The sequence below is a fragment of the Chamaea fasciata genome, unplaced genomic scaffold (genome assembly GCF_029207755.1).
Source record: "Chamaea fasciata isolate MVZ Bird 193981 ecotype frontalis unplaced genomic scaffold, bChaFas1.0.hap1 SCAF_8, whole genome shotgun sequence".
NCBI classification, from domain to species: Eukaryota; Metazoa; Chordata; class Aves; order Passeriformes; family Sylviidae; genus Chamaea; species Chamaea fasciata.
Window position 1 is genome coordinate 33450599 of NW_027094093.1, and position 23051 is coordinate 33473649.

Consider the following 23051-nt stretch of genomic DNA (forward strand, 5'->3'; position numbering starts at 1 on the left):
TTTCCAGCCGGTGCGGAAAACAGAGTTCAGAGCGGATTTAGTCACGAGCTGGCCAGAACAGCCCCGAACACGGCTGGCAGAGGGAACATCCTCCCGAGCCAGCCCCGGGCAGCTGCCCACAATGTCCCGTTGTTCCGGGGCCCGGGAACAAAGGCTGCTGTTGCAGGCTAATGCCGGCTCAGGGTGGCATGTGCCTACGTGGGCTCTGCGGCCGGGGGGGCACAGGGACACAGGGACACAGGGACACAGGGAGGGGGAGCAGCGCCCCGGGGATGTACAAGGAGGTTCCCCAGGGTTTGCAGCTCCTGCCTGCTGGACATTTCTCGACAGCTCCGGGGAGGTATGGCTTCGTGCCGGGACCTGCGGGGTGTCCGTGCCTGGCTTTGGCATGCGGGGGTTTGAGGGGTGGCTTAGCCGGGACAAGGCAGAGGTGGCTGGGGGACACCAGGCTGCTGCCTGGGGCTCGGCTGGGACACTCCAGGTGCGTCTACTGTGGGTGTCTGGGGGGTGGCATCTCTGGTGGGACTGCTGAGGGAGTGAATTAACTGATGTAAAATCGCTGCCCAGGTGGTCACACGGCACCAGGAGCCAAAGCAAAGAGGTTCTGGTCTTTCCTCACCTTGAATATTTTGAATATTTGGTTGAAGAGTAGCAATGCAGTTGTTAAGGTGCTGCTGTGGACCTGCCTTGAGGTGGATAACTTAATCTGGAAGCTAAATCTATCTTAAACCAAGGCAGGTCACTTGATGGTGAAGCATGTCCACCTGAGGCCCCTGGTCTCAGAGATCTGTGAGGGGCAGGAAGTTTTCTGGGGATCTCAGCAAGAGGGGAGGCTTTATCTGTCATCTGCTCGATCTGTTCTACCTGTTGTCTTCAGGATCCTAATGCTGCTCTTTCCACCTGCAGACATCACTTGGAAATATAAAGTCTTTAAATCCTTTCTTGTTCACATTCCTGTTATTAGATTTTGGGCAAAAAGAACATCAGTCCTGTGGGTGTGTGTAGGGAAAAAATCCAAAGGCAAGTGCAGGGAGCACCCAGGGTTTTCTGAATTTGGAACGGTGACCACTGCACCTTCTGCTGCATTGTCCTTTCCTGGGGACCTCCAGCCACCTCTGCCCTGGATAGCTGTCCCCAAAAATGTTTCCCCGCTTTCTAATCCCTGCGGTTTAACAAGCAGAGTGGGAGCAGGCCGGGCTCGCTGCCCCCGTCCTGACTGCCCGCTCCCCCCGTTCCTTCCGTGGGGCAGGACACGGGGTGCCAGGCTGCCAGGGGCTGCGGTGATCGTAGAGGTTCTGCCCCTATGCCCCATTTCCCCCTGAGTACAGACGGAAAAATCACTTGCTCAGGTCCCCGGGCAGCCAGCGAGCTCCTCTTCTCCCTGGGGAACGCAGGGATCTCCCAGCGCATCCCCCATCCATCAGGCAGCAGCGCGGCAAGGATGCAGGAAAGCGTTCCCTCCCGCCCAGGGCGGCGAGCAGGAAGGCGAGAACAAAGCTCACAGCACAATAAAAAGCGGACGGAAAGGGCCCCCGGTCTGCCCGGCGCCGGCTCACATCCCTCAGCCGCTGCCACTCGGGCTCCGAAGGTTCGGGAGTCCCGCCGTGTCCCTTTCTGTGCCTGTCCCCGCAGCCACCAGGAGCCCGCTCCGCCCGCCCCGCGCCCGCTCCTGCCCCGCGGGGCTCGGGTTTCCCCCTGTCCCTGCCCCAGTGACGCTGCCTGTCCCCACAGGTCCGCCAGAGCCGCCCGGGGCCGTGCGGGGCCGGACATGCTGACCCAGGGCACGGGCTGAGCCCCAGCCCCCGCCCGGGGCACGGAATTCTGAGCGGGAAGGGACCCGCCAGGATCATCGGCCCCGCGTCCCTGCACAGCATCCCCCCGCCATGGAGCCGGCTCCGGAGGTGAAGAGGTAGGTGGGTTTTGGCAGGGAGTGGGATGGTGTTTCCCCACCTGCCGCCAATGTCGCAGATGGGGCTGTGGGTGGTGGGAGGAGCAGCAGATGTGCCCGATCTCTGGGAAGGATGGGGGCTAAGGGGGAGATCTTTAGCCCCCCCACAGCCTAAGTTTAGGAATAATGAAGTTTATGTGTTATGAATTTATTCTTGCAATTTGTGTTCCTAGAGAAAACTTTTTCAACTTAAAGAGGCTGCATCACCTAAAGTAATAATGTGACTTCCCTGCACCTGCTGTCCATAATGCCCTCAGTTCATGGAGGGAGGAGGTTTAACCTTGCAAGCTCGGTCTTAGCTGGGAGCTGTGGCAGTACCAGCTGCCCATGGGCATCCTGCTCCCTGGCAGGCCCTGCCTTGGTCCTGCTGTTGGGTATTGGGGTGCTGGGGTGGGCAGGACCAGCCCAAAATGTTATGTGCAAATTTTAGGATCTGGTCAGGATTTTAGCCAGATTTTACAGTTTGTTCTTGTTTCACCTTCCCAGCAACAAATGTTAATCCGTCTCAGAATCTAACCCCTGCCTGGGGAGAAATAGCAAAAATGTCAGTGGAAAGATCTTGGCATCGTCTGTGCTGGTGAATGCTTGTGCTGAAGTCTGTCCAGGTCTCCTGGCATGGCTGGAAACACTTGACCTGTCAGAAATGGAGCTTGTGTCCAAAGCTGTTCCTCCCTGCACAGGAAATGCCACGCTACCCTTCGGCATTTTAGTGGGAGATTTACTCTGAAAAACATCTTGCTGGGCTCCCCCAGCTGAGGGGACAGAACAGCCCTCTGTTTTGATGGGCAGAGGTGGAAGAGGTCAGAGGATTGAGTGGAAATTGGAGGGACTGGCCTGCAGCCAAGCTGGAGATTATGGAGGTGGGCTGAGTTCTGGCTCCTTCCCGATGAATTTCTGAGAGGTCTTTCCTGAGGAGGGGTAAGGTCAAGGTGAGAGAAGAGACCTTTGACATACCCCATGGACATGAGTTACACGACTTTGGCACTGAACTCAGATGAAATCAGCTGCCTTTGCAGGACTCTGGAAGTGCCCCAGTGTCTCTGAGACTTCTGGGACATCTCAGTCTTTTCTTGCCTTCATTGACAGAAGCAGTGGATTATTTGCCACTTCCTTGCCACATGGCCAGCACAGCCATTGCATACTTGCATCTCAAAGCCCCATACATGACTCCCTTCTTTATTTCTCCACCTCCTGCCTTGTTTTTTTCTTCACTTGGAATTTTTTCCCTTGGCAGAGGAGACTATTAGCCTGGGGTCTGCTCAGACTATCTCAGACTGCTTATCCTTGAGGCATTTTCTAACAGCAAAGCCTTGGTGTGTCTGAACACATTATATCACATACAACACATGATAGGGATAGCACCCCTAAGACTTGCTGTGCATCTGGATACTGAAATGTGGTTACACAGGAGGTGACTCTTCCCTTTGCACAGACAGCCTCACCCCAAGCCTGTCTTTGCAGAAGTGAGGTCCTTGCTCTGGTTTAAATTCATCCCTTCCTTTTGCCAGTGGCACCTCACCCCTGTTTAATGCATGAGGCATGTTGTCAAAGGAAAATTAAGAAAGGAAAATATCAGTCTGGTGTCTTCAGCTGCATTGACTGGTTGATGGTTCCACAGGGGTATGAAAATTTCCACAACACATCTCAGACAAACACTGGAGCAGTGGCCAGTTGTAGATGCCCTGTCCCTGGAAGTGTCCAAGGCCAGCTTGGACAGGGCTTGGAGCAACCTGGGGTAGTGGAAGGTGTCCCTGCCCATGGCAGGGGCTGGAATGAGATGAGTTTTGAGGTCCCTTCCAATCCAAACTCTTCTATTGACTTTAGGATTCAAGGATTCTATGACTATGATCAGCTACAAAGAAGTTTTGGCTTTCTCTAGTAAAAAAGTACAAAATAAATTATGGATTATCAGGAGAGGAAAGTTTGTCCTGGAGCACCTTCCCTTTGTTCTGCATTTTCAGTGCAGCTTCAAAAAAGCATACAGGTTTTTCAAATAACTGAAGTGCTATACTTTCCTTACAGGAATAGTTTCCCCAGCATGAACTTTGAAGCAGAGATTCTGACAACTCCACATGATAATTCAGGTATTTGGGAGAAAAAAAGGAAAAAAAGAGATTAAAGTAAAATGCCCACTCAGATTGCTATCACTACAAACATGTTTTCATTCTTTGGGAGTTGGAGAATGTTGGGAAAAAAAAAAAAAAAGAAAACGACAAAGCAGCAGGATGGTAAACTGACTGCAATTCAGGTGACTCAAGGTTTAGGTTAGGGTGAAGTTCAAAGGATAGAACATTGTTGGGTTCATGTGTTGAGGATACATATGTTGAAGATACACATTGACGCCTTTACCTGCAATAGGGGTGCACCAGGAATACAGCTGCCAAGGACATGTGGTTTTGGAAACAGCAGAGACATTCAGTTTGAAATGGTAGTGTCCTGGATGAGACATAGATGTTTCTCTTTTTATTGGTGACGAAAAGCAGGTGGTTAAAATGCAACTCCTTGAAAGGCAAAAATGAGGATGAAGATGTTCTGCAGAGTCCTGTCCCTCATTCTCATTTCATTTAAGAGGATTTTTTTCCCCACTGAATGATGCCTTTTCATTGAGCATTGATCTCGCAGGTGGAGGCTGCAGTATGCATGCCTTCCTACTGCAGCCCATTGTCTGACACACACCCAGCACTGCAGAGCATCTTCTCTTGAGCTCAAGTCTTAGTCCAGCCACTGCTCCTCAGCCCTGGGCAGCTGGCCAGAGCCTGTGCCCTGACAACAGCTCTGTCTTTAGGATGGGACAGCAGGAAAGGGAGACTTTGCAGTAATTGCTTGGAACCCCTTGGGTATTCCTGGGTTTTGGCTCAGAGGGAGAGATCTGGGTGTCAGTCACCCGCATTTGAACATGAACCCCTTCAGGTGAAATGCTGTGCCATCAGTTGCCCTCCTGGCCATGAGCTGCAGGTCCCAGCAGGGAATTCACCTCCCTGGCAGCCCGTTTCACAAATGAGATGCACAGGGCTGGATATTTTTGCTTCAGCTGCAGGTGGCAATGTTTGTGTTGCATCACCCCTCCTGGGCAGGGTGCCAAGAGCTGCCCATCTCAGTCACACTGTCCAGCACGGGCACGAGTGATGGCCCACAGCTTTGGACCCACTGGGTGACTCCCTTCACCTTTTGTTTAGTCTTCCAGAAAACCCCTCCAGTTCCATCCCTTCTTGCAAACAGTGTCCCACATCTGGCTAAATATTTTGGAGACATTTTCCTCAGGCTGTCCTGTAATGATGGGTCACTTTGCAAACATGCTGATGTTGAGGGGTACCCAAGAATAATTTTTGAACCCTGAGTGTGAACAACAAAGTGCATCCTCTGCATCGTTTTCCCAGACTTTTGGCTCCTGTTGGGTTAGGTTGGGTTTCTCCCATGAGGTAAGTGCTTTGACCCTTCAAATCCCTCAAAGCCTCTAACATGCAATCCATATTTGTTTCCCAAGAGCTCTACATGATCCCTTCCATGAGAAGCCTCACGGCTGAGGAGTATGTGGAGGCCTTTAAGACATTCTTGGATCACTCAACAGAGCACCAGTGCATGGATGAGTTCAACAAGGAACAAATGCCCAACATCGTGGCTGGGTAAGGAGCACTTCCCCCAAGGTGGGAAAGCCATCTCTTATCCTAGGAGTCAGCAACAACATTTAAGGATTTTGGGGGGCAGGAATGAACTTTAAATGCTTTTCAGTTTTAAGTCCCCTAATAGTGGCTTTTAGGATATTCTGTTTAAGCACTCCAGAGTACATGCTGTTTCAAATAATACACTGCACTGCCTCTCAGCTTATGGTAGGGAAAGACTCAAGACCTCATTCTCATGTCTGTCTCTTTTCATTAGCTGATTTTCCAAGGATTAAAGTTGGGAAGTTGTGGGTTTTTGGTTTTTTGGGGGTTTTTTTGGGTTTTTTTGGTGGGTTTTTTCTTGTGTTTTTTTTGTTGTTTTTTTTTTTTTTTTTTTCCCCTGAAAGGAAGTTCTCTTGTGCTCTCTCCCTGCTTTTGGGACTTCATCACATCCATCTAAACAGAAACACATCTCTAATTCTCTCCTAGTCGCTAATTCGTGGTTTTCCCAATCCCCTAAGACCTCCTTATTTCTATCCTAAGTCGATTTGCTTTGCTTAAGTACCAAATGATAAAGTTTTGTAAAGTATTGATGTAATATCTTAAGGCTGGATAACTGCAGACAGCTTCAGAACAGCCAAGATCCAAAGCACAAGAAAGTCCTTTCAAGTCTGGGTAATTTTTGGATGTTACAGGAACTGTATTTTTCTCCATTGAGAAAAAAAGGTTTAGGCAGGCAAATTCTTATTCTACAGATCATATATACATATATACATAAGCAATAAAATAATAATCATTAAAGATTACATTAAGAAATTTTAATTGTGAATTTAAATAATGGAAAACATTGTGGCTTTCTATTGAGGTCTTGACCCTCATTAGGGCTAAGGCTTCTGGACTTCCTCACACCCTTCAGGACTTGCTACTCATCCCACTCCTGCGGAATCATCACTGTGGTGCCTCCTGAGTGTGTTTGGGAAACTCAATCCCTCAGCACAGTCTGTTCCTGAGAGCAGAGTAAGGCCATAAATCATGCCAGAGCATGGCTGTGATTAAATATTCTGCTGGGAAGCACGTGACTGGAGTCTTTGAATAAGCAATTTTTAAAAGGTAAAAAAGTACTGAAGATTCAGACCCTCCTCCCAATTTCAATGCAAGGTTTACGTTGATAAGAGATGACTTCCAGTGGATAGCCTAATGGTTTTGCTTTTTCTGGATATTTATATCCAATATTCCCTCCTGAGGGTGCTGAGGTTTTCCCCAGCTCACCTTGTCCCTGCTTCCCCAGCAGTGCCATCCCAGTCAGGTACAGCCCCGTTGCCCTGGGGTTCCCAGAGGCTTTTTTGCCCAGTGCCAGCCTGAAGAAATCTCCTGGGCAAAGGGTGAGAAACTCTACACTGTGGTGCCTACTGTACTTTGAAATATGAGCTGGCTGGTCTGGGCAGGCTCCTGCCATGCTGGTTATGACCAGGCTCAAAAGGGATGATCAAATTTCTGTCCCAATTCATGTGCAGAACATGAAAATTTCCAGGCTGATGTGTCATCCAAGCTATAAGAATGAAAACATGAAGTTGTGTGATACAGTGTGGTTAAGTAATGTGAATTTATCCTTCCAGTCTCGGCCCTGGAAAATCGACCATCAGCGTTCTGGGAGTTGGGAGTGGCACAGGTGAGTGTGGGGATGGGGCACGGGGGAGCAGGAGGAGATACTGAAAATTTGAGCAATGAGGATTACTCAGACATTAATGACAGCATTTCCCATTGAAGCACAGAAGGGCAGAAGGAAGAGTGGAGTTGGGAGAAGAGGAGTGCTCCTTCCCTTCCTTCCATCTCCCTTCTGAAACACTGCTGCTTGGGTCTTTCTGGACACTGAGAATTGTGTGATTTTAGCTTAGTTTCTGCCTCTTGGTGACTCTCACCTGACTTTATTTGCCTCAAAGCCAGGACTCCTCCTTCTGGTTAGGTACAAGAGCATCTTCAAACCTTGTTGGAGAGAATTAAAAACATTGGAGAGGTTTTTTCCACCCAAAATCCTCCCTTAGACGATCCCCCCTAAAAGGATGTCTCCTTTTGCTTTGCTTTTAGGGATCTCAGAGGCCAAGGCTGGGCAATGCCCTGCTCTCAGTAGTGCAAAACCTCCTGGCCACAACCATTAGCATGCATCAGCTTTTTCAAGACATATTTATTTGTTACTGCTGTGTTTTTACCCAGTGATAAGTAGGGTTTATCTGCAAATAATATTTTTCCCCAGGGGGAAACCTATCCTTTGGAAAAATAGCTTTAAAGTTCTTCTAAATGCATTTGTGTTTAAAAAAAGCCAAAACAACAAAACAAAAAAAAACCCGGTGAAACAGCCAACTTTGCTCCTAGGGAAACTGGGAGAAAATAAAGAGTAGAGAAAAGAAGCTGTGGTTTGATTTGTCAGAGTTTACTTCTGCTTTGAAAAGTATTTTCAGCTGAATTTTAAGTGCTAATACTTTCAAATTAAAGCATTTTTCTCACTTTTTTTTTGTTTTGTTTTCCTGAGTAAGAGAAAATTAGCATTTGATTGTTTTCCCCAACTGGGAATATGTTGGAGCATATGAGAAACCAAGCAGGAAGAAATGATTCAGTTCTCAATTACCCTCTATTTTCATTAAGTAATATAAAACAGAAATTCTGACTCCACAAAAACGCAAGGGGGAAATGAACTATTAGCATCGTCCTTAATTTTCCTTATGTCCTCTTCAGAGGAGGTTTAAATGGAAAAATAAACCCTTTAAAATTTCCTGAGTTTCCTGGGTGAGTGCCCCTCACAGACGCCAGGACAGGGGTCCAGACCTACACCCCCCACGGCTGGAAGAGCTGAGCTGCTGGGGCTGGGCAGGGAGTGAGCTGGGATGGCACTGAATAAAAGGTTATATCTGATCCCTGACCTTTTCAGAGGTGGACTCTGGTTTCACAGAGCCCCCAGAATTAGTTTAGTTGATGAAAATATTAATGGGGATTAGTGGCTGACTCCACATCCTGAAAGCCTCTGTTGTGGTCCAAATCACGTTTTCTCACTCACCCCCCATTTTCTCATGGCTGGTTTAGCCCTGAGCTGGAACTTTCCAGTTGCAGAGAGGTTCCAGTCCTGTCCCAGCCTTGCTGTGGTCAGTGCTGAAGGGTTGTTGCTGGCAGGGCAAGTTGCAGCAGAGAAGTTCCTGCCCTGGAGTGCTTTATTTTACTGCTTGTTTATACAGACATCCTGGCTGAAGATGTTATCACCTGCTCTTGCAAACACTGCATTAAGGAATTTTACAGAGCTGGAGTGAAAAGACCCCAAACCTAAGCAGCTTTTAAGAAATCCACCTGCTGTTGATAGACCCATTTGCCTCCATCAGTGGCTCCAGGGCATGGGGCAGTGATGCTCTGCCTCTGGCCCTGCCCCAAGCCTGCAGGCAGCTCTGAGAGCTGGTGCTCCCCAAACCAGGCACTTACAAGCTGGCATCTAGGACTGTCACAAATGATTCAGCTGCTGCTCTTGGGATCTTCCTTCCTGTCAGCAATATTGGTCCCTGCACCCACCTTCAATGGATGCAGCCACAGCCTCTTCCCTTGAGCCTTTGGCTGGCCCTGCCCCACCTCCACTGCATTTCTCACGGGCCTGGGGTGTTTTCTCTCTAATTTCAAAACACTCGTCCTTCCTCAGATGTCCCTGTAGTGCTGGCATGGCTGATATTTCCCTCCTTGAATTCTACGTGCTGCAGCACCTGCCAAAGATGACGGCTCTTCCCGTGGCTGGTGCATCAGCTGAGAGAGCAGGGAGGATGCAGGATCTCCTATCAAGGCCTCTCTGTGTGACATTTGCCAGGCCAGGACTATTTTTAGGCCCCACCATCAGCTACAGGCAGGATTCTTGCAGAGGTCCCATCAAGGTGGTCGCATCTGCTGTTTATTTACACAGTTTCAAGTGAACCAGGGGGACTCATACGCTTGGCATATCATACATGGCATTCCTGGGAAATAAGCAGCATGACCTGTATCACCTCAGAAGAGGCTGGAAATTTCCTAGAACAGGAGGACAGACTGCTGCTTGCTCCTCCAGAGCTTACACAGCCCCACAGGAGCACCAACAGCTAAATCTGCAGGGCACTTTCACACAAATATAGGAGTCTCTACCTGTGTTTCCAAGATAACCATCAGTTATTTGATGCCCTGGGCTGAGACCATGTGGACAATCCCCAAAGAGGGAGGATCCAGGATACTGCATGCCAGGGGGTCTTTTCTCTTGTGATGCAGTTTCCCAGGTCTTGGGGCTGTCACAGCCAGCTGTGTCCCTGTGACAGCCCCAAAGCCACCCCACACATGCTGAGGTTTCACAGCTGTGTCAGCCACCTCCCTGCACCCAGTAAAACTTTGTGGGCTTGTTGAAAACTAACGTTTCACGGTTATTTTTGTAAACAGTGAGCTGTGATTGTTGACCTGTCTGTCCCACCAGCCAGGGTATTGCCATTAGCAGGTTTCTGTGCTGCTGCTTGTCTCTGCCTTGTCCTCAGGCTCCTCCGTGCCTCTGTATTGGCTTGAGCAGTACAATACCATGGTAAGAGCATCACCAGGTTATGCCACTGCAGGAGCCACAAAGCAGAACCTGCCTCACTTCTGCTGGGGGATTCCCTGGCAGGAGTGGTGGCACTGGCACCCTTCCATCGCATTTACCTGCTTTCTAAAGTAGTGAATTTGTGTTTATTGAATAGGTGAGCAGGATTTGAAAATGATCAGGATACTGCAGGCTGTGCACCCAGGGGTCTCTATTGACAATGAGATTGTGGAGCCCAACCCACAGCACGTGGCAGCTTACAAAGGTAAGGCTACACCTGCTGCCTGGGTTAGAGCAAGGACCATCCATTTGAATGATGACTTTTTCTGCTATTTTATGAAACTCATGGTTTTCTTCTACTTTTTGAAACAGAGCTGGTGAATCAAGCTCCAGACCTGCAGAATGTTTCTTTCATTTGGCACCAGCTCACTTCCTTGGAATATGAACAACAGGTGAAGGAGAAAGGCACACATAAGAAATTTGACTTCATCCATATGATCCAGGTAATGGACATTAACACAGGACTATTGGATTTAATTACCCACTTCAGTTCTGCTGTACGCTTGATTTTAGGACCAGAGCTGAGCACAGCTCTCCCACAGCAATTCTGCAGAAGCTCTACAAACACCAAAGCTGGCAATGCTCAGTGCTGTGAGGTGTCCCTAAATGGGCATGTGGAATCAGGAAAGGCTGGGAAGCATCTGGAACAGAATTTAAAACACCTCTAAAGAAAGGGTTTAAGCCTTTGGGGGGTCATTGCACTGCGGAGGAGGAATAATGGCCGTGTGTCACTGTCTGCTCTAGATGCTGTATCGTGTGGAGGATATTCCCAATACTATCAAGTTTTTCCACAGCTGCCTCGACCATCACGGTAAACTCCTGATCATCATTTTATCAGGTAAGGGAGCCTTTGTTGTTTTTTTTTTTTTTTTGCTCCATTGCTGGAGTTTTGAAGAGCTTTGAAGTTTGAGAGCCACAAATATTTATCTGGGGATGTCAGTGGTGTTTATTCTGCAGTAAATAACTAAAAAAAAAAAGCTGGATTTCATATGGAGAATGCAATCTTGGGCTTAGCCTTGGGCCCCAGTGTCTGATGGGGCCACTTAGGCACAGCCTTTGTGCTCTTGCTTCCCTGCTTATGGAATCCATGTAGCAGACAGAAGTGTGTATCTCCATGAATGAGGGTCAATCCTTCCTCTTGGTGAAATCAGCACTGTAAAAACACAACCTCAACTCTGGGTGGACTCATCCTTAGAGCTCTTATCTTTGTACAGCAATGACACAGACCCCAGAAGGACAAGAGATGCTGCCAAGAGCTGCAGGCTTTATGGCAGGACAGGAAAAAAGAGGCACAACACGATGGCCCTTCTTGAAAGAATAGTGTTTCATCCCTTGTGCCATTCATGAATCCCCAGCTCAGAGTGTGGTGGATAAGGCACAAATTCCCATGTTCCCCATTTAAACTGCCTCTCACATTGCCTGTCGGCTGTTTCTCTTGCTGTTTGGGGCTGCTATTTGAGGTATGTATTGTCCACTGAGCACTCATAAATGAGGTTTGATATGTGAAAACATCTGGACTGTTTTGGCCAAGGCATAGTTAGGAGGCAGCACGGATGTTCAGGCTCAGCACATTGGTCCCTCTGACTTATAAAAATATGGATATTGATATTGGATATTGATCTAATATCAATACCCAACTGTGATGGACAAAAAACTCTCTAACAGTTTAGAGTTAGAAAGTATGTGTTCAGTGCAATGCCAGGCAGGTGCATGGGATCACTCTCTAATAGGCCCTGCAAGATTACAAGTGTATACAGAGTCTATTTATTTACAAAAGTGTTGAATACCCAAAATGCAAATACATATTCATAACCCTGACACTTCCCATTCTCTGCATTGTATGGCAATTAGCTAAAAGCTATTAAGCGTGCATAGTTTGTTCCTTGAAATGGGTCGGTGGTCTCTTTTATGGGGAGGGGTCATAAAAGGAGGAAGGAAAATGAGTCTTGTTCTAAACTTTCAATCTTTTCAATGGATAACAAGACAAGCTATGGCTGGAACTCCAGCTTCCTGGCTTTGTGACTGTTCAGTGAGTTTCTGGATGTTAGGAAATTTACCATTGTCTTTGTTCCTTCAGATCTACTTTATCAGTTTCTCTGTTTCTCATTATAAACACAGCCAAACAAACATAAGAACGACAAGCAATTAGTTATTTAGATCCGGGATAACTATGCCAGATCCGGTTTCTTTCAACTATTAGCTGCTATTTATTTTTAGCAGAGCAATTAATTCAAGCAAAGCCTGTCTTCAACTACAATCTTAACTTTGCTAAAACCCTTAATTCTTTAAAATTAGTGTCTCACCTCTGTGTGTACCCTTCCTTCTGGGCAAATTCAGTGCTGGAGACATCTCCTCGGAGTTTCCTTTACCCAGGACAGTTTTGGAGGGAGGGCTGAGGGGAACCAGGGTTTCATGAGGCGCAGATATTTCTAAACAGACTCGTGTAAGGGGAAGCTCTGCCCCTGTCGAGGGCTGGCCCGGCAGAGAAGGAGCTTTCCCGGCTCTTTTCACAGTAGATTAGCCGGTGTTTGACTGCCTTGGCTTTGCCAAAGTAACCTTCCCCGGTGTCCCGGCAGACAGCAGCGGCTGGGCCAGCCTGTGGAAGAATTACAGGGACTGCCTGCCCGCCACCGACAGCGGCCACTACATCACCTGCGGCGGCATCACGGAGGTGCTGCGGCGGCTCGGGGTGGAGCACCGCGTGTACGAGTTCCCGTCGGGCTGGGACATCACCGAGTGCTTCGTCGAGGGGGACGCTGTGGGCGGCCGCATGATGGATTTCCTGACGGGGACAAAAAACTTCCTGGGCACGGCCCCGCCGGCGCTGCGGCGGCGGCTGCAGGAGGCTCTGTGCCAGCCCGAGTGCAGCAGCACCAGGGACGGCAGGATCATCTTCAGCAACAACCTCAGCATGATCGTCGTGGAGTCCTAGAGCCCGCAGCCTGCCCGGACTCGTTTTTTAACGCCGTGCTTTCACTGGGACCTCCACTTTTCTGTGTAGCCAGCGTGTTTACACACCCACAGACGAGTCTGCAGCACCTTGGCAGCTGCGAGGAGGTGGCAGCCCCTGTGCTGGCCGTGTACAGACCCACTGCTTCCATGTGTGCCAGGACAAAACCAGCAAGATGTCCCTGCTGCTTTGCACCCAGGTAATGTCACTGCACCCAGGCCTGAGCTGTAAGTTGCTCTGCTACTGCTCTAGGCTATTTCACGTGGTTTTATCAGCGTAGGCATTTACTGCCCCAAGTCTCTCAGCGTCTCACAATATAGACATGTCTTAAAAATTTATCAGCCTTTTTGTTTGGAGAATCTTTTGGAGCCCAGGATGATACTTGCCCTGTGCTCTTTCAGGCAGACATTAATTTTGTTACTTTCTTACTACTGTTTGTCTCCATATAAAATAAAAGCAATCTTAAAACAACAAAAAAAAGGTCACATCTGGTTCTGCACATGTGAGGTTATAGAAGATGAAGAGCAAAGAGGTCATTGAGTCAAAACCAAAAAATATGCAAAGTACCATTTTATGGAAGCATTAATGGTTTCTTGTAAGTGAGAAAGATGGGCCTGAGGATGTGGAAGAGCTGGCAGAGAGCTGCAGCTTGTCCTTGTGCTGCAGCCCTGGGAGGCAGCTTGGCTCTCTTGGAGCAGCATCACTGCAGCACAGCAAAACAGCACCAACGGCACTAAAATGTGGTTAAAACCTTAATATAGGTAAGTTAAGACTATTTCTCCAGGGCCCTGAGTTGTTCAGAGGGCTGAAGGAGGGGCTGCCAGGGCAGCCAGCTCTAAAGGGAGATGCCACACAGGATGAGGTTTGGTTCTGCTTTCGGCACCGTGGTGCTGTGCAGACCTTGGGCTGAGCACATGGGGAAAGCTGCCTGCAGTGTCAGCAGCCTCCGAGGGGGGAAAACAGCAGCTCAGGTGGGAAACACCTGCAGGCACAGAAGTCACCTCTATGTCTGATTTGTCCATGCTTAAGCTGGGTAGGACACACCTGTGTGCACCTGGAGGGGCTCAGGGTGATGTGTGGTATGGATCAAACGGCTTCTTCCAGCACCATGAACACATGGGTCGTCACACTGGGTTGCAAGACATTCCATGTCATTGTCACCCAGAGTCCTGCTGATCCTTCTAAAACATCCCACCCCACCCACCTGAATGCAGTTACTGCCAGGGGCAGCATCACCCTGAAAAGGTAATGAGCCTATGGAGTCACTGTGTCTCCACTCTGTCCTTTGGGGTTTTTGGGTACTTTTTTAGGTTTGGGTTTTATCATATCTTTCTGAAATGCAGCCATTTTTGTAACAGGAAAAATGAGCACAACAATGGGAAAACAGTAGCACAGTATCAAGTCCCTGGCAGGACTGAGACACCCTGGCCTGCAAGTACTACTGTTGTCAGTTCCAGAAACATCAGTCAATACTGGACAAGCTCCTGCAGAGTACCCCACACCTGTGCACAAGCTTTTCCCTTTGATTCATCCCATTGTTGATTCCATAGGCATCTCCTTTGCTGGTGCTGGCTCCCAGCACTGGGCAGGGAGTGAACAGCTGGGCTGTTGGACAGGCTCTCAGCACTGCTCCCATCAGTGTTCTTCCACTATGAATTCCCATGGTTTATTTCCAATCAGCAGTGATCTCTCTGTCTCTACCTGGTAGATTAAGAGGAAAAACAAAAGGTACCACAAACCAGGCTCGCTTCTCAACTTCGAAGAAGAATCTCCCTGTTAGTCTTTGCAGAAATTTGGCACAATACTGGGTTTGCCCAGATCTTCCCCAGCCCAAGAGGTTTTCCAGCCCTCTTTGGAGTTTCCTGTGCAGACAGACACATTTCCAGTAAGCACATACTCAGCAAGACCCTTCTGTGAGCACAAAATTTACCCACACCATTGTAAATCAATGCACAAAGGCTCAAAAAAAGGGAGCACTTCAAAGCAGACTGTTCAGTGACAGGCTGAGGAGATTAAACAGGGCACCCCATTAAAAACACGGCTGATCAATGCCTTGTGTGATTTTTCCTTTGATTCTTCAAAAGCAAGTAGTTTATCAACAACTCTGCTTGTACACATGGAATAAATAGCATCCTAAGTGTCCCATCTGTTGATACATTTATTCTTTGGTGAACATGCTGTTTAATAACTATTTGTTTTGCTTTCTAAAAGACGCTCTCCTCCCATGCAGAATTTCAGCCTGTGCTTCCCCAGCACCAGAGTGTGGCCACGAGAGGGCTGCAGCAGCCAGCAGAATAAATCCACCTCCCAAAACACTGGAAATGCTGAGCTGAAGCAGCAGAACCAAAGTCAGGCAGACAAATGTGTTCAGCTTCCTTTGCTGGCTCATTGCATCCAGATCCCAGCAGTTGGGGACCACACTGTTTTCTGCTGCAGTCATGGGCTCTGACTCCAATTCTGGGCTTTGGTTTTTAAAACAGTCACAACGGCACAGCACAGCTGCCACAGGGGATGCACAAAATCTGCCTTTGGGTTGGTTTTGTTTCCTCTCACTCAGCTCGGCTGCCACTGGAGCTCAGGTCTGTGGACAGGGACCCAGGAGTGACAGCTCCCAGGGAGGGAAACACCAGGAAGGGACCCAGGAGTGAAAGATCCCGGGGAGGGAAACACCAGGAAGGGGATGGCAGGAGTGAGAAGCTGCTCCAGCCTTAGCTTTGAGCCCAATCAACCCTGCTGAACTCAGTGCAGGAGGAGTCCTACTCCACTGTGAGTTTCATGGCAGTTCCCAGTTAGTTAGGAGCCAGTCCATGTCTCCCAGAGGGAACTGTGATGCTCCATCAGCACGAGTTTGTTCCAGTCCACAGAGAATGCTTTTGTGGATAGCCATGCAGTAAGCTGCCCTGTGTTCTCTGCAGTAGAATCAATGCCTGCAAAGCCCAAACTGTACAGTTCCACATAGAGCAGTTGCAGATTTTTCCCTTACTTCCAGTTTATAATATGCCCGTTGCAGTGCATAGCTCTGATTGTGTTACAGTCCCCTAAGAAGGAGCTGCAGGGAACAACCCTTTGCAATGCCAAGGAGGGATAATTTTAGTTTTACTGGGCCTCTACACAGTCTTGGGGGCTGAGTGGTTTGCCTTTGAAGTGCTAAGGCTTCCCTACTCATGAAAATCATCAGGGTAGTGAAGGTAGCATAGGAACTGCAAAATCTAGTAGCTGATTTCTGAATAATCTCATTAAAAAATGAGCTTAGTAAAATACTGGAGCATATACTGAAAAGATTATGCTTAATCTAAATGGGAGGGGTAAAATAAAGAGGCTGAATATTTTTCCCTCCCCATTTCCCCCTGGAAATCTGTTCAGGCTTATATCAAGCATGCAGGATTGTGCTCACCTTTGTAGGCCTTTGTAGGAATAATAACCTCCTGGACATGACTCTAGAAAGGTGTTTATCATCCTGCTTTTTAAACTGATTTTTTTTTTCAAGTTCATATCCTCCAGACTGAGGGCAAACATCTAATCCAAGTCTAAAAAATACCTTTATTATTGAGCATTGCTCCTTTTAGTCACTCCCCTCCCTTACTGAAGTATCAATAGAAACTTAAATCTTGCTAAATGGTGAAAGTCCTCTTAGGCAGAGAATGTGTTGTTCATCCCCCATTCTCCTTTAATTCCTTGTTAACAACAAATAAAGAAAGAAAGAAACAAATCCCTCCAAGATAAATGTTTGGAGTAGAAGCTCCAGCTGGAAAGATCTCGTGCCTGAGGAGGGTGTGTGGAACATGTGAGATGGCAAGATCCCAGTGGGGCTTTTCTTCTCATCTCTGAGAAGGAACAGGGAAGAGCAGAACAGGAGTTTCATTTCCACTCCCCACTTCTGATGACATGTTCGATTAGACCTGCCAGCAAATTGCCAGAGGAAGCATATGTTTTGTCATACATTGTAATGATGGCACCTCTGGTGAATTTATAAATGTGATAAGGAAATTTTCAGAGCGGTCTCTAAGTCCCTATTGCTTTGTTAACTTTTTTTTAGCATCCTATTAATCACCCTGTATGTATCTGTCAACAGCTGATATTATGGATTAAGGAAGATTACAGCTCATTGCTCCAGTGGCTGTTTTCTTTAGAATTTAACTCCATGGGCACTTTGCCATTCGCCTCCCTCTGACAGAACCAGCCCCTTGCTTTTGCAAACACTTTGCAGTGCTTCCCTCACTAAGAGCGGGTTTATTTTAAAAAGTATCAAAAATGCTCATCCAGAAGAGAAATAATTTTATTATTTCTGGAAGAAGGACTAATACACTTTCAGTGCTGAACAAAGAGTCCACAAGATCCTGATTTACGGAGATTTCCATGTAGATAAATGCTGACTTTGTTTTGTCATGCTTGTGCAGATCATGTCACTTGTTATTTGGAGAAAGACGTTATTTGAGGAAATTCAGAAAAAAAGTTTGACAGTTTAAATAAATTTAACTCATAAACTCTCTCCATTGTTTATTATCAACTATAGGTCATTCTCCAGTTCTATGTATTAATTATCCACTCTGGGATACAAAGAAATCCTTGTGACTCCTATGATGCAACACAAGGCAGAATTAACACCGGAGAATCAAAAAACTCACCCATGAACAAACTTAAGACTAAAAATTATTCACTCAAACTTACCCCCTTGTGCCAGGATTTGTTTTTATACATAAAAACAATAATGTCCAAAATACCAGTTTTGATCTAGACATTCCTCCTGAGCTTGTTTAATTCTTACAGCTTGTCTCCAAGGCCTTACCATTCCTTGCTCTCTTCTCTAGCAGAGCATCTCCCCACCACAGCCTCATCCCACAGCAGCCAAATTAAAGAAAACTTTCCTCCTGTGCTCAGAAGATGCAGGGTCATGGTCAGCCTCGCTCCTGGCTCACTTGCAATTCCTGCCGAATGTTAATGCAAATTTCTTGCTCCAGGGCCTCAGGTGACACAAAACTCCTCCGGGTGTTTTACTGGGAGCTTCTCACCCCCATTACAAATGTCTTAAAACAACAAGCTCTGCCAGAGCCTGCCTTCTCTGCACCTTGTGTAAATTATCCCTGGGCCACTGCTTAATGTTTATTATTTCTGATGCTTTGAAATTTTAAACTGAAGGCATTAATACAACCTATAGTACAAGGCCAGGTAAAGGGGTTAATTGGAGAGGAAATTCTTGCTTTGCTGTATAGGAGAGCTGTATTTTACTCCCCCTAACACCCAGCAAATACAGTCCCCAAATTCATTCTTGTTTTGGTGGGAATTTAAATAAATCTTCCAGTTCCATCTCTTGGTCACAAATTGCTTCTGAACATAATTAGCCTTTCTACTGGCACGGGAGCCTTGTTTATTTTTGTGTCAGTCCCTGGACAGTGTAGGAATTTATAAAATTTCACTTAGGCTTAGGCAAAAACTCCTCCTTGACCAGAATCCTGTACTTTCAAGGGAAGAAAGGAAGGAATATAGAAAATAGTCAATATTCTCTATTTTTCTTATACTTCCCCCACCCTCCCCTGCCTTTTGGAAACCTGTCGGTCATAGATCTCCTGTGCTGAAGGCTGAATCTGGGCACTCATCCCTCCTCCTTGCCTTTCCTCATTCATTTCCCTAATTTCTTTCCAGGTGTTTTGCAAAAATAGCCAACAAATAAATCCATTTCAATACCTCTGCACAGTCACTTTTTATCTTGGTGAAAGATATCTCCTTTTTTATATATAATTTCCTCTAGTGTGAGGATCATCTGGCCAACTTTCATAAACACCCCGATTCATAAACACCTTCTGATTCCAAAATCAGGCTAGAAATTATTTCAGAGATAACCTGCTGTTCAAAAATCTCTCATTTGGCTATTGAACCGAGAAATATTTAAGTCTGAGAATGCAAAGGAAATTTCATGTTTGTAATTAAGGGCCTCCTCTGTTCTCAGGGTATCTGTATTTGCGCTGGGCCCTGCCATGGGCTTTCCCAGGCTGGCCATGATCACTTCATCTTACTTGGAACCAATTTTCCATCTTTAAACCCTTCCTTTCCTTGCAGGCAGGTCGTGAGGCTGGATCCATTACTGCAAGCGAGAGGTTTATTACTGAGGTGATAAGTGTCATGCCAATACAATAGTAATAATAAATAACTTCTCTAAAAGTGTAAAAGGGCCTGACATTATTAATTGCATTTCAAGCTCTTGCAGTGTGTGTGGATCGGGACTGAATGCAGAGCAGACCAAAGGTTTTTTTTCTTGCTTGCGTTTTTGCTCTTTGGAAAGAAATGTGTTTTGTCCAGCTGAAATGTCCTCGGTGCACTGAGCCTGCAACAAACCTCCTCTCACCTGTGCAAGCCTCATCACTCCCCTCAGGGCTCAGATGTCCCTGCTGGGATGCAGAGATGGAGGGACACCCCTCTGACAGGCAGGGGATGTCTTTCTTTTCTTTTTCTCCCCTTCAAGAGCAAATGCAAGTGCTCTAAATCGTCTCAGTCCTAAGCAGAGATGGTGTCAGACAACTCCAACAGGAGGCAATCCTTTTAGATGCTTATAAAAGATGTGTTTTCCTGCACGTCTCCTGCAGGCTGTCATTCGCTGATCAATGTGCTGAGGGCTCACAATGCCCCCAAAGCGACTAAAGCTCTTGGTTAAAGGCAGAAATTGGTGCCAGGTGCTGCAGGGCTCTGGCACAAAGCATTGCACGAGGCTGCCTTGTACATCTGAGTTGAGATGCTCACAGATAAGTTCACTGAGCAAAAGCAGGTCACATCAGCAGATTTAATGCCTCCTTTGAACCTCCTGCACCTCATTTTCTGTCCTCTGCTGTAACATTTATCTTCTTTTGATCATTTAGTAACGGGCAGTTGTTTCATTACAATGGAAATAAAAATAGTTGACACAAAAGGGTGGAGTTTTGGCTATTCAGAGTGACAGTGAAAAGTTGCACTCCTGAGTTGGCTTGAATAGAGCGAACATTATTAAGTGGTGACATGAAAAAGACTTCTCAAAGGAGGTAATGCCTTCATCCAATTAATCCTTCCTAATGAACTTACCCTTCGGAGGTGGGCAGAACAGTTTCAGCATGAAGTTTGCGTCCTGTGATCATTTGTGCCAATAAAAGTCCTGCAAGGAAACTGATGAAAACTGATGTGAATGTGCCTGAAGTGAATTTATTTTGATATTTGACTTGTCAGGAAAAGGAAAAAAAAAAAGTGGTTTGTACTTTTCAACCTGATCTGCCATTGTGCTCTCTCCTGATGATCCCATTCTTTAATAACTCCTCAAATGATAATAAGGCTCCTGGGCATCCACTTCCCTTTGACTTTGCAGCTGAGAAAATTCCATGTTTGAAACACTTGGAAATGGAGTTTTATTTGATAACCTGTATTTTTGAGGTGGGTAACTACCTTGGTGAACACCTTGATGGTAACTTCAGTAATAGTCTAAAAATACTCTTCGGTCTCTGAGAAATTTGGATTGAGGAAAGAATCCTTTTCCCACTATGTTATAAGGATACTTTGCACTCAGGCACATTCTTTTATCAAAACATGTTTTATTCATCAATGCACCAGGCCCTCAATTGGTTTTGTTTAATTGTGGCTCTCTTTATACCACAGGCTTGGAAGTCCAGCTGTGACATTTCATTGCTGCTTTTACCAGTGCTTTGGAGAGCTCAAGAAAGAAAGTGACAGAAAGGGGAAAAGAAATGGGAAAGTTCAGTCAAAGCAGAAGTTGTCAGACTAAAACAAATCCAGAGGCGGGGGAAAAGTTAGAAGGATTGATAAGGAGATTTTAAGAATCTTATGTTTATGATGTGTTGGCCCAGTTAGAACTAGTTCTAAAGTGGGATACCATCTCCAAATGAGGGCACCCAAAATTATCTACCTAGCTCCTACCTCTGTTTTAATAACTCATATTAGTGATCTGATTTTCATCATGCCAGTGAGTATTTTTGCAGCCTTGACAAAAGAAGACATGCCCAAAGGGTAGGATGTAAACTGATAAACTGAAATTCCCAAATTTTAAATATTGTAGTGGCCACTACAACTTGTCCACTGCTATAAAATGATTCAGTAAAGTCATCATGAATGGCAACTCTAAGTCTTCCTCATCTCCAATTTAACCAGCAAAAAAGAGATCTTTAATGAGGACAATGGAGCTAATAGCTGGAGAGAAATTATTTTCCAGCTGCTACATGGTTCTGGGGTCATGATAAAATTAACCACTTTGAAGTTGTGCAGCCTGGTTTCATACCTCAGACAAAGAATTGGGATGATTTTTGAGCACTGCAAGCGGCTCATGCTTCTCCTACTGCTTGTGGCAGGAAGGAATGGTTTTTAACTTGCACTTTGTTCAATATAGTAGTGGAAAAGCCAGTGTATCCAGCCTAGTGCATCCAGTGGTGAGCACTGAATTAATATTTCTTTTCATGTTCTGGAAGAATGTCTCAATCAAAACGAGACTTTATGGCCTGTTTTTAATTTCACAGTCATAAAGATGAACATGCAACTTTTCCAGAGAAATAATTAGGTATCACAGAATAAAGCACGTCCCCATCAAATAATAATAACAACACATTTACTTAAGTACATACTAGCTAGAAAAACTATACTAGCTCTGACAGATTTTACTGTCTATAATTTATTTCTAGATTAATGGGGACTTTGTAGTCCACCAGTCCACTAAGTATACTTAGTGTATAATAATGTTTTTCTTAGCTATCATTTCTGTTTCTATTCCATGTAGACTAAAAACTACGACATCCATTGTTTTTAATTAATGTCTTGGTACAGTTTCTTTTAACAAAAACATAGTTCCTTTGCTCATTTTTTGCCAGACATTTAGCCCTGGGACCAAACCAGCCAATACGTATTTTTGTTTCCCTGGTGTTCCCATGGATGAGCTTCGATTAGAGTGGGTGCTCATCTAAATGTAAAACATCTAAAAATCACATGTAATTGCATGAAAACTGGCAGCAGGTTAATTAGTGCAGACTGTGACCCTGAGCTGGACATGCAGGTGGTGTAGTGGCTGTGAGACCTGAACCCAAGCCATCATGAGGTTCAAAACAGGAAAGGATATTTCTGCCGGCCCCAGTTTTCTGTGTTCTTTGATTTGATCTCCTCTTTAGGGCACATTGGGTTGTGCCTCAGAGCAGGCAGGGGGGCATATGCTGCTCTTGTCTTCCAGAGCAGGAACAGGTCAGAGAAGACACATTCCCTGGGTTGGGTTTAAAAGCTCAGACATGTTTTTTGGCTCGTGGCTGAGCTGATGCTTGAGTGACTCCTCTGATCGTAAAAGACACTGATGCATCAGCACCAGCCAACGCCAGAGCCATCTATTTACCCAGGGAAGTGCTGCAATAGATCAATGTTAAATGCTTATTTGTGCTTCACTGCTCCAAGGCACAGAAACTAATTACCAAAGATAAATTAGCCCTTGTGACAATGACTAAGAAATACACATCCCAGGATAGACCACCTTGACCACAAACACACATAATTCTGCCTGTGACGAGGAGCAGCCGAGGGTTACACAGCTCACCCTTCAGCCAGAGATCACTCAGGGTGGAGTGCTGCTGGCTTTGCCCGTGTGCTGGAGAGCTGGTGACCATTTGCTGAGCCCCTGACTTTCCCTTTTCCCTACAGGAAACACTCACTTGACTCCCGTGTGTCTCTGTTTGCCCAGCTGTGGATTAGCAGCAGCAATAAATAAAACACCTTGTGCAGATACCGGCAGACCTGACTGATGGCAAACTGTCCCCAATGGTTTTGAGTTAACACATGAGCTTATGAGCTTTGCCTTTACACCTTGGCTGCTCAGGAGCTGCAAGTGCCTTGCTCTGGGTCACCTGTGCAGCAGTCAGTAACAAATGGAAAGTTTTCAATTTGGGGTGTGATTACAAAGTTTTTCTAGCTAAAGGCCCTCAGTGTTTTTCA

General features: G+C 46.3%; 1 protein-coding gene across 4 annotated transcripts; it reads left to right on the plus strand.

The window, feature by feature from the left end:
- Positions 1-244: 244 nt before the first annotated feature.
- Positions 245-14149, plus strand: LOC136293528 (carnosine N-methyltransferase 2). 4 transcript variants are annotated; one of them, XM_066190390.1, is made up of 9 exons: positions 245-340; positions 1732-1909; positions 3971-4032; positions 5433-5571; positions 7164-7216; positions 10266-10373; positions 10481-10611; positions 10913-11006; positions 12745-14149. In XM_066190390.1, the coding sequence occupies exons 2-9, from the start codon at positions 1884-1886 to the stop codon at positions 13098-13100; spliced, it is 969 nt and encodes a 322-aa protein (XP_066046487.1). In that variant the 5' UTR covers positions 245-340; positions 1732-1883; the 3' UTR covers positions 13101-14149. The 4 variants fall into 4 exon arrangements, with proteins under 4 accessions (XP_066046487.1, XP_066046489.1, XP_066046488.1 ...); XM_066190391.1 differs by lacking the exon at positions 245-340 and adding an exon at positions 1536-1588; XM_066190392.1 differs by lacking the exon at positions 3971-4032.
- Positions 14150-23051: the final 8902 nt, after the last annotated feature.